Raw genomic sequence first — 13,508 nt, forward strand, 5'->3', positions numbered from 1 at the left:
TCAGCACTTGTTATTTCCACGTTAATGGAATGTTGTATGTGAGATTACTTGTAAAATACTGTTGAGTTTCCAGTACTAGGACATTTTTATAAAGGTAATAGGGTTACAGTATAACAAAATGGCCCAGGAAGGGTTTTTTATGAAGAGAACAGGGCTGATCTCTATATTATACTACTCCTTCTGCTTTGTTTTTATTACACGTTGTTTAATCATATTATGTTTAATACTTTGTGCCTTGTTCACATTGCCTTGTTCATTGTGCCTTGTTCACATAGTCCTTTTACATTGCTTATTAGATGCCTCATTCCACTGATAGCATGGATTTAGAATGCGTAATCCACTGAGTCTCAATCACACAACCTTAACACCAACCCTAACGTGGTCTGAAACCAGCCTGTATACAGCCTTTTGATCCAAAGAAATCCCCTTTATCATTGCATCCTTTAAAATTGCATTCAGGGTCTTCAAAAGGCTGACTTGTTATTAGGATATCCATGTGAAGGAGTGAGACACAAGTCAGCAACTGATGGTTTGGCACTATCTAAATTTTTGGTACTCATTCTGTAGCTCGTGGAGCGACATTCACCATTAATCAAAATAGCTGCATAACTATTGTGTGCTGTGCACCAGCTCAAACACACAACTACAACTATAATAAAACAGGGTTGAACCTACCTGTAACTGTTGTTCATTGAGTGTTCTTCTGTGCACACACACATGGGGAACTGCACAAGCACAGGCCAGTTGCAGATGTTCCAGAGCTCCAAAAGGCATGAGACACTAGCCTGACCTTTTCATGCACTTTTCTAGTGAGCATGACTGTAAAAAGTGGGGCGAGCGGATCCCTCCCCCAGTTCACTAAGCTGCTGATGAAGAAGTAGCATGTTAAAAAGCACACAGTGGGAAAGGAGGGAGGTTTGTGTGCCTGCACATAAGAACACTCGATAAACAACAGTTACAGGTAGATGCAGCCCTGTTTTCATTGTTCTATCTCCTGTGCAGTCCCACACAGGAGATGAGCAGCTAACTTACCCAGGAGGTGGGCGTGAAACTTAATCTGTCTGTCGCTCCACCAGTTCAGGGATCTTTGTATAACTCTTGGAACTGAGAACAGCTTGTATGGGTTCTGGTAGTGCCGACGGAATACGCAGACAAGCCAATGCTGTAATAGCTGAAATTGGAGTCCGGCCAACGGCACTATCAGAGTCAGAGAGGCCATACACAAACTAACCGTTTTTGAATTTGTTTTGCACTTTGGTGCCTGAAAGAACGCCCCTTGTTCAATGTGTCTAGGAACCGGGATATTCTTTCAGGAGTGGGAAAAACCTGAAATAGTGTGGAATCTAACACTGCTTCCACGAACACGACATTCTATCAGGGAATGAGATAAGACTTCTCCGTATCGACCCTCAGACTCAACAGATGAAGGGCTGTAAGGACCAGGGAAGTGTGTCGCTAGAGGGACTCCCTGGACTGGCCCACCATGAGCCAGTCGTTGAGACAGATGGAAATCAGGCACCCTCTTTCTTTGAGGTGACCAAATACAACTGCCATAGCTTTGGTGAAAACTTGAGGGGCCAAGAGCGAGAACCTTGTATTGGTAGCTTTCAGTTCTGCATTGAAAAAAAAGACATTTTCTGCAATACTGATTTATTGCAACATGAAAGTGAGCATCTTATAAATAGACAGTAACAAACCAGATTTGACTTTCCAAAAAGGGTTAAAACATTTCTTAACAATAACATTCTGAACTTTTTTGCAACAACAAACTTGTTCAGGAAGTGGAGGTCTAAAATGGAGCAGGATCCCCGACTTTTTGTCCACCATGAAATTGTGGGGAAAGGCCCCATTGGAATAGTGGTTTGGAACTTGTTCTATAGCCTGTTTTAACAACAGGATCTGGACTTCCTCCAGCAAGGTGGGAGGGGGAGGGGGGAGTTGGACATAGGAGGAATGTTGGGAGGAATGGACCTGATCTCCAGACAACAACCATGCTGGATTATGGATAACACTCAGGACTCTTGGGTGATTGTCTGTCAGGTAGATAGGAGAAGCAACTGGTTGAGACAGAGGGGAGAGGACAGCTTGGCATCAAAACCCCTGCTTGTTTGAGCCCAACTGGTCTCTGGGAGAGTGGGAATAATCTTTGGACTTGTCACAGACGTATGTTAATCGAAGGCTGGGTAGGAGAAGCCGCAGAAGTAGGTTGCTGTTGATCCCTAGGTTGGTTCAGTTGAGCATGGAACCTATTATACCTAGGATTATAATGCAGGCATGGTCTAGCAGGGAACCCATGCTTATACGACTAGTTAGGAGTGATCCCAAGGGAACAACCAATCACCTTATCAGCCTTGATTTTTTTAAGGCATTGCCCTTAGGGGATGAGAAAACATCTGTTCCCTCAAAAGGGAGGTCTTCCACCTGCATCTTGTGGTGGAGGGCTAAAGCATTGGTTCTAAGCCATGCATGCCTGTGAATCACAATGACAGGCCATAGCTTGTGAGTCCTCAATATGCCTTGCAGTGAGAATCTGCAGTTTGGAGAGCCTAAGAGCTTCTCCTTGTAGGATCTTTGTGGGACATTGCTTCTCATCAGGGATGAGGCTTAGATAAGGCCCAATTTTGTCCCAAAGGAACAACTGGCTATGGTCTTATAGTTGCCAATACAGAAATGTAAGGCTGAAGAGGCATAAACTTTCCTTCCTAGGATATCTAACTTGCTGCCCTCTTTATTAGAGCGCAATGGTAGGCACCCCTTGAAAGACCCTTGCTTTGAGGGGTCCCAGTAACAATGGAATTTGCAGGAGGGTGATTGAATAAGAATCAAACCCCCTCTTGCTGTTTTGTATAATTGTCCAACTTTCTTGAAGTTGTTGGACCTGAGGCAGCTGTGGACCAAACCGCCTATGTGAGCTCTATAATGACTTGCATTATGGGGAATGCAACTGAACTGGAGGCCTCTGAGTGGAGAACCTTGAAAACTGGATCTGTAGAGGCTGGAACAGAGCAGGTTACCTCTATATCAAGGGACCTCACTATTCTGGCCAACTTCTCAGAAGCTCCTCAGCGGGAGATACAGCAGAGTCCTCCATAATACACTCTGGCAGAGACAGTTCGGAAGAAATATTATATCCAGTCGGACCCTTCATTGGAATGCACTGGAGGATCAAGGGTCGGTTCCACAGAGTGTTCAGCAAGTTGTAAACAAAGCTGAACAATGCTGAACAAAACTGAAAGTTAACCATACTATAAAAAGGCCTCACAGATTATTCATAGAGAATGAAAATTATTCATAGAGCCACATAGCAGAAAAATGTGTCAAGATACAAGAAAGCGGTCTACATCTATATGCATAGATTTGATGCAAACTTTTTTAAAGTATTAGCTGATAAATTAATTCATTTGAAAAGAGAATGGATTACAATTTTATGCGATTTAAAACAGATTTAACTGAGCAAATTAAAAATATTGAAAGTGCTATTAAAAAAAACTTCTGAGGAGGTAAAGAGGTTGAATAATCAAGTGGAGATCTTGGACAGTAGAACAGCAGTGTTTGATAAAGAGATGGAGAAACAACAAGATAACAACAAGATATTGAAACGAAGAAAGAATATGCTCTGAGGCTAAGAGGATATCATAGTGTCTTTCATCAGAAAGTCATTAAGAGATCAAGTTCTACAACACTGTAAGAAGAAACTGAGAATACAGAAAGTTGTAGTAATTATCTTAAAGGAGACACCACTCAGAATCCTGCGGAAATGGAGACTGTGTATTCTTAACTGAAAAATTGACACAGAAGAAAATTCTATTTAGACGGGACAAGTTGGAAGGAGTGATTTTCACTTTCAAACAACATTTAGGTTGAATTCAGTTCCAAAAGCAAGTGATTTTTTTGAAAGAGACAAGATTTAGAAGAGTCTTCAGAAGATCTACAACAGCCCTCATTGGAACAGAAAGACAAGAAGAATATGGACTCTGACAATAATTAAAACCCAAGTATAGATAACAAATACATAATGTGGAATATAAATGGTGTGAATGCTCCTGAAAAAAGACAGAAAATACTTCATTATTTGAAAAAATTAAGAGCTGACATAATTTGCTTACAAGAAACTCATATCAGAAAAAAAGACATCAAGTATTTGGATTACAAAATTTGGGGGGGGGGGGGAATTTGTCTCTTCAGATAATAAAAAGAAAAATAGGGTGATATTGTATCTAAAGCCAGCATTGAAACCAGAACTAGTTATATCCGACAACCATAGTATATTCGTAGGGGTGCAGGTGACATTAAATGGGAGTAAAATTTTGATGGTAGGAATCTATGCACCAAATGAGGAGACAGGAGGGTCTATCTTTGGGGGAAATTGGCTGGTCTGTGCTATGAAAACTGTTGGTTGATGGGTGATTGGAATGCTGTAGTTTCTCCACAAAATGAAAGATGCTCTGGAAAAAAAACATAAAAGACACTCAAGGCAAATTACCAAATGTTTGTTTTGACATAATTGATAATATGGGTTTGGTGGATGTTTAGAGACAAAAAAGTGGGGATTCAAGACAATATACATTTTACTCAGACATAAATCTTTGTCATGTATAGATACGGTCAGGGTATTGAAAAATTTGGTGATTAAATGGTTAAAGTGGAGATATTGCTGAAGTCTTTTCCAGACCATAGTCCTATAAGTTATAGAACCAAATCTAATAGATTTAGGTGGCAATTAAATGAATCTTTATTACAGAAAGAGGCAATTGTTAATGATTGTAAAAAAAACCCTCTGAAAGAATTTTCTGAATTCAATTTGAACAAGGGTACATAATTGAGAATGGTTGGGATGCAAGCAAAGCATTTATAAAGGTAAAAGGTAGGAGGTCACTTTATACGTCATAACTCGGAATTAAAGAAAAAAGCAAGAAAAAATGCAAGGTATTCTGCAAGAAATTTTTAAAAAGAAATAATTAAAATCTGTGCTAGGGAATGTTAAGGAACAACAAGAGATAAAATGCTTGCAACAACAGCTATCAAAGTCAACAGTAAGGGATTCAGAGAAAAAACTGAATTATGCTTAGCAGAGAAATTTTGAATTTTCTAATAAACTGGGAAGGTGGTTGGCCTATAGACTGAGAAAAGAGAGAAAAAATTGATCTTAAAATTGCAAGATGGGAATACTATGCTAACAGAACATAGGATCATCCAATAAACTCTTTTTAAGTATTATCCAAACTTGTACAGAAGACAAGATATTTCTTTAAAGCAATTGAATGATTACATAACAAAACAAAGGCTAACTAAAATTACGGAGGAACAACATCCGGTGACAAGAGCCCCATGGCGCAGAGTGATAAGCTGCAGTACTGCAGCCCAAGCTCTGTTCACAACCCGAGTTCAATCCTGGCAGAAGCCTGGTTCAGGTAGCTGGCTCAAGGTTGACCCAGCCTTCCATGGTTGGTAAAATGAGTATCCTGTTTCCTGGGGGATAAAACAAAGATGACTGGGGAAGGCAATGGCAAGCCACCCCGTAACGAAAAGTCTGCCAAGAAAACGTCACAATGCGACGTCCCCCCCCCCCCATGGGTCAGTAATGACTCGGTGCTTGCACAGGGGACTACCTTTACCTTTAACATCATGTGATGAAAGGCCCAATAACGATTCAAAAACGATGGAAGCAGTTAAAAAGATGAAAATGAGGACATCATCAGGTCCTGATGGACTATCTGACCAATATTATAAATGCCTTGATGAGATTTTAGCACCCTTGCAAAATACAGTGAATTCAATTTTATTGGGAGGAAAGATGCCAGAGACTTGGAAAGATGCTAATATTACACTGATAATGGTTGTTGAGGATTTTCTGGGCTGTATTGCCATGGTCTTGACATTGTAGTTCCTGATGTTTTGCCAGCAGCTCTGACTGGCATCTTCAGAGGTGTAGCACTGAAAGACAGAGATCTCTCAGTGTTTGACACTCAGTTTGACATTGAGAGATTTCTGTCTTTCAGTGCTACACCTCTGAAGATGCCAGTCACAGCCGCTGGCAAAACGTCAGGAACTACAATGTCAAGACCATGGCAATACAGCCCGGAAAATCCTCAACAACCATCGTTCTCCAGCCGTGAAAGCCTTCGACATTACACTGATACTTAAAAAAGGGCAAGACCACGGATTTTAGTAGAAAGACGTCAGTATATTCTTCATTCTTGAAGATCAAAGTGGTTTCTTACCCAAAAGACAGTCGAACAACAACATCAGAACTGTATTAGATATAGTGGAATAAACATAATGAAAAACAAGCAGCTCTAATTTTCTTGGATGCTGAAAAGGCTTTTGACAATTTGAGCTGGATTTTCCTGTTTGAAGTTTTTTTAAAAAATGAATTTTGCATAGAATTTTATAAAACGGATGAAATCGATTTACATTTCACAGAATGTCAAAATTATTGTTAATGGAGAATTAACTAAACCATGTGAGATTCAAAAAGGAACACGTCAAGGATGCCCATTGTCACTGCTCTTTTTCATTTTGGTGTTGGAGGTTCTGAATAGAGACATTAGACAGGAGGAAAGGATTAGAGGTGTAAAAATTTAAAAAGAATCATACAAATTAAGAGCCTTCGCAGATGATTTAGTGTTAATCCTGGAAGACCCATAAGAGGGAACTGAAATATTGATAGAAAAGTTGAGAGAGTTTGGTACTCTGGCAGGTTTAAAAATATGGATATTAAAAAGCAGGAAGAATGGATGAAAATAATAGGTTTTAAGGTTGAAAAAAGGGTAAAATATTTAGGTATCACGCTGATGGGGATGAACTGTATGCTATTTCAAAATAATTATGTTAAGACATGGAAAGAAATTAAAAAAGACATGTTAAGATGGGATGGAGTACAGTTGTCCTTGTTGGGGAGAATATCAGTTAAGATTAATGTTTTACCTACAATGTTATTCCTCTTCCAGACAATACCTGTGTTAACTTAAGATGTACCATTTAAACAGTGGCAAAAGGATATTTCAACATTTATAGGCCAGGAAAAAACCCAAGAGTTAAATATAAAATTTTACAAGATGCGAAGGAGGTGGCCTAGGTTTACTGGACTTGAAAGTGTATTACACCACCACGTATTTAACGCAGATGAAGGAATGGATGCTTCTGAGAAATGAGAGGCTCTTGACACTGGAAGGTCATGACCTGAGATTTGGATGGCATGTTTATTTGTGGTATGATAAAGTAAAGGTCAACGCAGACTTCAAAAATCATTACATTAAGAGAGCCATCTTGAGAATTTAGAATAAATACAAACCAAAGTTATCACAGAAGACACCGCTTTGGATTTCAACCCAGGAAACATTTTATAGAAGGGAGATGACTACCAAACAGGGATGGTTGACTTATGGAGACTTACTAGAATTCTTACAAGGAGATTGTAAACTGAAGACAAGGGAGGATTTAATAGCTAAAGCTTATAAATGACAATGGTTTTTCTATGCTCAACTTCTAGAAAGGTTCAAATTAGATAAAAAAATTATGAGGCTTTGATTATGAAAGACAGAGTTTGAAAAAGAGCTCTGTACAAATGACGAACATGTTATTTCCAAAATGTATAAACTTTTATTGAAATTTGAAAGAGAAGAAGAAACTGTGGAAAACTGTATGGTAAAATGGGCTAAAAATATTGGGTATAATATACCGATGGAACAGTGGGAAAATATGTGGGTAAAGGGGCTAAAATTGACTTGAGTTCCACACTTAAAGAAAATTTCCATAAAATGATGTATCGGTGGTATGTCTCCTGACAAATTAGCAAAAATGAGTAAAGGTATGTTAAACAAATGTTGGAAATGTGAGCAACATGAAGGAATATTTTATCATCTTTAGTGAACTTGTCATCAAGTGAAAAAAATTTCATCACAAATTCATAAGATAATACAAAAATGTTGAAGATCAATATACAATTTAAACCAGAAGTCTAAAAATGGGAACGTACAGTATTGCCTTCAATCGAGGACTGGATTATGAAAATGACGGAGTCAGCAGAGATGGCTAAATTTACAGCTCTAATCAGAGATAAAGCATTGTCTATTTTTATGGTTAACTGGAAACCTCTTACTGACTTTCTGCGTGAGACAAAGAAAAACGAACTGATGATTTGTGGCTGTGATTTTTAAAAAGATAAATTGGGGAAAAATAATTAGAAGGTGGGCAGTATTGGAAAAGGTAAATTTTGGAGATATCAAAACTAAAAGTATAACGTTTGTTAAAATATGATAGGTGTAGAGAAAAATGGAAAGTGAAACATGTATTATTGTTCTTTGTTATTTCAAATCTTTTGTATTCTTTTTTCTTTTATTTCTTTGCCCTTTTTACTGGGCTTTTAAATCTAATAAAATAAATTTAAAAAAAAAAAGATTCAGTGTGTTCAGGAACTGTTGGTGGAACCAAGACTGACTTAGCCATAGAGACAGTGGGAAGGAGATCGACTGGGTAGCATTCGAGGTCATCCCAAAAGAAGTAGTGTGTGGCAGGTATAGGCCCAGGGAGCCATCAAAGTCATAAGCATAATAATGATATGGAGACACATAAGGGGGGTACTGGGCCCTAGGACATCTATGGCTCCTAGCCACCTCAAGGCAACTGCTGCTCTCAGCTGGAACCAAACAGCCGAGAGGTGTTTTTGGGCAGGTCACACAGGGGAAGGTGGCAATGGAGATATGGCTGCCGTCAATTCCACAACTTCCGGAATTTCATCCTCTGAGAGGGAAGGAGCGGAGGCTGAACAATGCCTGGGAGTTGGAGAAGGGGTTCTTGGATGAGCTTGATGCTACTAAGGTAGATGGAGCTGGAGCTGAGGACCATTTCCTCTTGTGGGGCTTCAGAGTTGAGTGCTTATCAGCAGGTTTCACTGTAAGCTTAGACTTTTTTGATGGCAGCTCAGATTGGCACCAAGATGGGCCAGAGTCTCTAAAAGAAAGAATTGATTGGTTCATAGGAAAAGCTTTTTCACGGTCAGAGTAGTTCAAAAGTGGAATCAGCTGCCTAGGGAGGTGGTGAGCTCCCCCTCACTGGCAGTTTTCAAGAAGAGGCTGGATGAATACTTGTCAGAGATGCTTTAGGCTGATCCTGCACTGGGCAGGGGGTTGGACTAGATGGTCTGTATGGCCCCTTCCAACTCTATGATTCTATGATCGGCAACTGGAGCCGAAGTAGATGGAGGTACCAAAGAGGCCTGTTTCAGGCATTGCAGTCCTTGTCTTTGAAACCTTGGAGTTGGATGCGCCCTTCAGGGCTGACTCCCATGGGACCACTTTTAAATGTGACACCTGTTCGTAGAGTGCTTTGGGCGTAAATTGCTTGCAGACACTACACCTTACAGTGCTGTGGCCCTCACCCAGGCACAAGGCATTTGTCGTGCCCATCAGATTGGGCCATCTTGGACCTGCATTTGAAGCACTTCTTGAAGAACACCCCTTCAAAGCCATGGCTCCGAAAAGTGTACAAAAAGGCAAGGGTGAGCGTCTTGCATCTTCTGGAGCTTGGAATGTCCACGGCTGGCCTGTGCATGTGCAGTTCCCCATGTGGGACTGCACAGAAGACACGATGATGAACTATTAACAATTTCTTTTTAGTTACAAAAGTATCTCTGAGTATGTAGGGCTGTCCTTCTCCACTACTGTTGAAGGCTTAAGCTGGCACTTGTGTATCTGGAGTGAAGGAAATTGCTTCCCTCTTGGTGTTCCTGCTCTTTCCATAGCTTGTGGCACAGCAGCTCAGACAAGAGAGGGAGATTTGTCAAGGCTGTGCAGAAAGTGAAATCACAATTACCCCACCATAGTCAGCCTGCTCCTTTCCAAGGAGGCTCCAATGGTGGTGCTTTTACTCTTCCTTCTCCTTGGCCAGATGTTTCAAAGTGGGAACCACTTTCCTATTTCAAGTCCCACTGGGGTTCCTAAAACAGACTGTGGTCAAATACTGCACGTAGCTTTTTAGAGACTGAGAGGACCGTAATTATTTGTCACAGTTGTTCTAGTAATAATATAAGAGGAGCAGGTGAATGTGTGGGCCTTGTCTCTGAGGCAAAGGCAAGGTGGGAGCTATACATGCACCAAGGCAAGATTTCTGTAAGCCGTGCTTTTAGCTTAGCTTGAAGCACCCAATTCCCATAGTTCCTAAATGAGGGAACAGCGAAGTGGCATTAGGAGATCACTTTAAAAGGCAGCCACCTGGTTTCCATGTCCCCCATCCTGAAATTCCCTACCTCACAGCCACATCTTCCAGGACCCAGCACTTAACCCAATGGCGAATGACTCATCTTGGAAGGGAAAATACACAGATACATACTATATACAGATGCTAACACATCATCTACAACAGCAAAACCCTTTACATCTTGTACTGTCCAAAACCCTTGAAGACATCTGCAGCATTTTAAAAAATTAATCAATATCAATACTCTCTACACAGAAAGTTATTTTCTTTTTTAAAAATTCATTTTTGGGTTGAAATTTCAGAACTGTGGCACCACTATAGTTTTTAAAGTTTAACCAAATGTGTTCCGTTTCTAAAAACATTTTTACAATCAGTAAGTAAATATTTAATTAATAACAAAAAAAAGTTCAAAGCTGTGTTTAACTATTTTTGCCAGTGACTATCCCTAAGAGTTATTTATCTTTTGGTGGTGGAGAGTGCCATCAAGTCATAGCGAACTTATGGCCACCCCAGGTGGGGTTTTCCAGGCAAGAGACTAGCAAAGGTGGTTTGCCATTGCCTGCCTCTGCAAGCCTGGTCTTCACTGGAGGTCTCCCATCCAGTTACTAACCAAGGTCGACCCTGGTTAACTTCTGAGCTCTGACAAAATCAGGCTTGCCTGGGTTATCCAAATCAGAGCATATAAAAAAAAATTGTTTAAAGTAGATATACAGTATTTTTAATGTTCAAAGGGGTTCACATTTTTTCTCAGTGTTCTTGCAAGTCCCCTATGAGGTAGGTCATTTATATCATCACTTAGGAGACTGAACTTTTAGGTCAGTGGCTTGCTTAAGGTCATCTGTTTGCTACTGAACTTAGTCTATTAGCCCTTACTCCATATCACAACCTACACTTTTAAAGTGTGAGTGGCATTTATGATAATTACATTGACTGAGGAAGACTGAAAAACAGAACTTACCTGTTCTGGGCTCATGTAGAGCTTGGTCCCAACTTGCCCTGTGTGTCGGGCATAAACGGACAGTGGTCTTAGAACAGATTCTTCCTCCTCATCTTGATCTGTTGCAGTTACCAGACCAAAATCCCCAACTTTTACTACATCATCCATTGTGAAAAATATGTTAGAAGGCTGAAGGAACACAAAGAGGATTACTAAGCTTATGTACATCACCCAGGCTCATCAAAGATCACAAAGGCTGTCTACACTTCTCTATTTTTCAAACCCATGCAAGACTGAAATCCCTGCTTTTCTTTCTCCAAATGTAAAATACATACGTGTAGATCTGCCAGCCACTGTGATGGTTCTGCATAATACATGACAGGATGAACAAGTCAAAAATAAAAGTAGCGTCTTACTTCAGAAAAGTGTCCCTGTGGATAAGCCACAAAGGAACACATCGAGTTGCAAGTAGCTGGATGGAGGAAGGCTCCCGTTTTTGTCCTATGGTGGCAACAAGCTATGAAAAGGAAGGAAAACGTGTGGTCTCCTCCTCCTCCATGCTTACAGCTCCTCCTCAGCCTCATGGGTACTACTACAAATTGGCTCAAAAGAGTGAATCTTCTTGTAGAAATATACGCATATACCACATTATATGTGCTTTATATGGCCCCAAATTATTCCACAATGAGAAGGCAATATTACGACAGCTAGGGAGGGGCACAATGGGGAAGATGAGACCAGCTTATGAGATTTTTCATGCTCTACTTCTAACCTCTTTGAAGGGGCGTATCCCTTCCAGCAATTTCATGGGGACGCTTGTGCCTGCAGCAGCACAAAGCATCCAATACTGTCCCAACTTGGAATCTGCTACTGTTGCTATTGATCCCTTTTGCACAAGAATCCTTCCAATGGGTTAACAGCATCCTTCTAAAGACTGGGAGTACTATTCAGGAAAAGCTCTGTGATCAAAGCAACCAAGGATCCGGCTTATAAATGATCAACATGATATATAGAAACAGAGGGCTGGAAAGGATGCCCAAGGGTCATCTGCACATCACAGGAAATTCACAGCTATCTCCCCCCTCACCTCCCCCTGCTCTATGCCCAGAAGAAGTCAAAAAAACTCCAGGATCCCTGGACGATCTGGCCTGGAGCCAAATTCCTTCCTGACCCTGAAGTGGTGATCAGCATTACCCTGGACATATAAGAAAAGGCCACGAAAGCCAAGCACCGGCTCATTTCTTCATGCACTCCCTTATCTAGATCAGTGTACATTCACATTAAGTGAGAGGATCATCATAGTGGTCAGATGACAATTTAGCCTCTTCTTAAAACCTCCAAGGAAGGAGAGCCCACCACCTCCCTAAGAAGCCTGACCACTGAGGAACCGCTCTAACAATCAGAAAGTCCTTCCTAACGTTTAGCCGAAAACACTTTTGCTTCTGGCCCAACCCACTGGGGCTACAGAAAATAATTCTGCTCCATCCTCTATGTGACAGCCCTTCAAATACTTGAAGAAGGCTATTGCATTACCTCTCAGTTGACTCCTCTCCAGGCTAAACATGCTCAGCTCTTTCAACCTTTCCTCACAGGACTTGGTGGAGACCCCTCACAATCTTTCTTGCCCTCCTTTGAACATGTTCCACTTTGTCAACATCCTCCTTAAACTGTGGTACCCAAAACTGTACACAGAACTCCAAATGAGGTCTTCTTTATTAAGACTTCAAGTTCCTTTTGTCTGTTTCCCATACTTTGCACATTAGTATACAGACATCGGAACCTGTGGTTTATATGCTTCATATTTGTCTTTACCCACTGATCACTAGCACTCTTATCACCAGAAATTGGTATCATACTAGTTTTGGGTTTTTTTCCCTCCCTCTCCCATAGGATTTAGTTTAAAGCCCTCCTCATCAGATTTTTTCCTACCCTCGTGAGGTGCTAATCATCTCCTGACAGAAATGTTTCATCCCAAAAGCATAGTCCATGCTCCAGCAAACCAAACCTTTCCTGAGAACACCATCAAGGTAGCCAGTTATTTATTTTTAGTACTCAGCGCTATCTTCCAAAGCCACAGCCATGAACTGCAAGAAGTGATGAAGTCACAACCTGTGCTTCTAGAGACTCCAGCTTTCTACCCACAGCCTTCTAGTCACTCTTAATATGTGCTGAATGGAGCTGCGTAGTATTGTTTGTTTCCACATGGATGAACAAGAAGGGATAATCCGTGGGTTTGAGGAGCCTTTCCAGCCTTTCTGTCACGTCTTGGACGCATGCACCTGGTAAGCAACATACCTCTTGAGATGACAGGTCTGTTCAGCACACTTTAGCCTCTACCCCTCTCAGTAGGGAATCCCCAATCACCACCACATAT

At 40.8% G+C, this 13,508-nt stretch overlaps 1 protein-coding gene across 2 annotated transcripts in view; it reads right to left on the reverse strand.

Moving 5' to 3' along the window:
• Nucleotides 1-13,508, reverse strand: part of EIF2AK3 (eukaryotic translation initiation factor 2 alpha kinase 3) — a 166,942-nt gene that overhangs the window by 19,556 nt on the left and 133,878 nt on the right. The window contains exon 14 of one of the 2 annotated variants that reach the window (XM_054991012.1): nucleotides 11,156-11,323. The exons of the other annotated variant lie outside the window; for it this stretch is intronic. Within the exon in view, the coding sequence (XP_054846987.1) occupies nucleotides 11,156-11,323 (168 nt within the window). The remainder of the gene's footprint in view (nucleotides 1-11,155; nucleotides 11,324-13,508) is intronic. 2 annotated transcript variants of the gene reach the window in all.

This window comes from Eublepharis macularius, chromosome 11 (genome assembly GCF_028583425.1).
Source record: "Eublepharis macularius isolate TG4126 chromosome 11, MPM_Emac_v1.0, whole genome shotgun sequence".
Taxonomy (NCBI): Eukaryota; Metazoa; Chordata; class Lepidosauria; order Squamata; family Eublepharidae; genus Eublepharis; species Eublepharis macularius.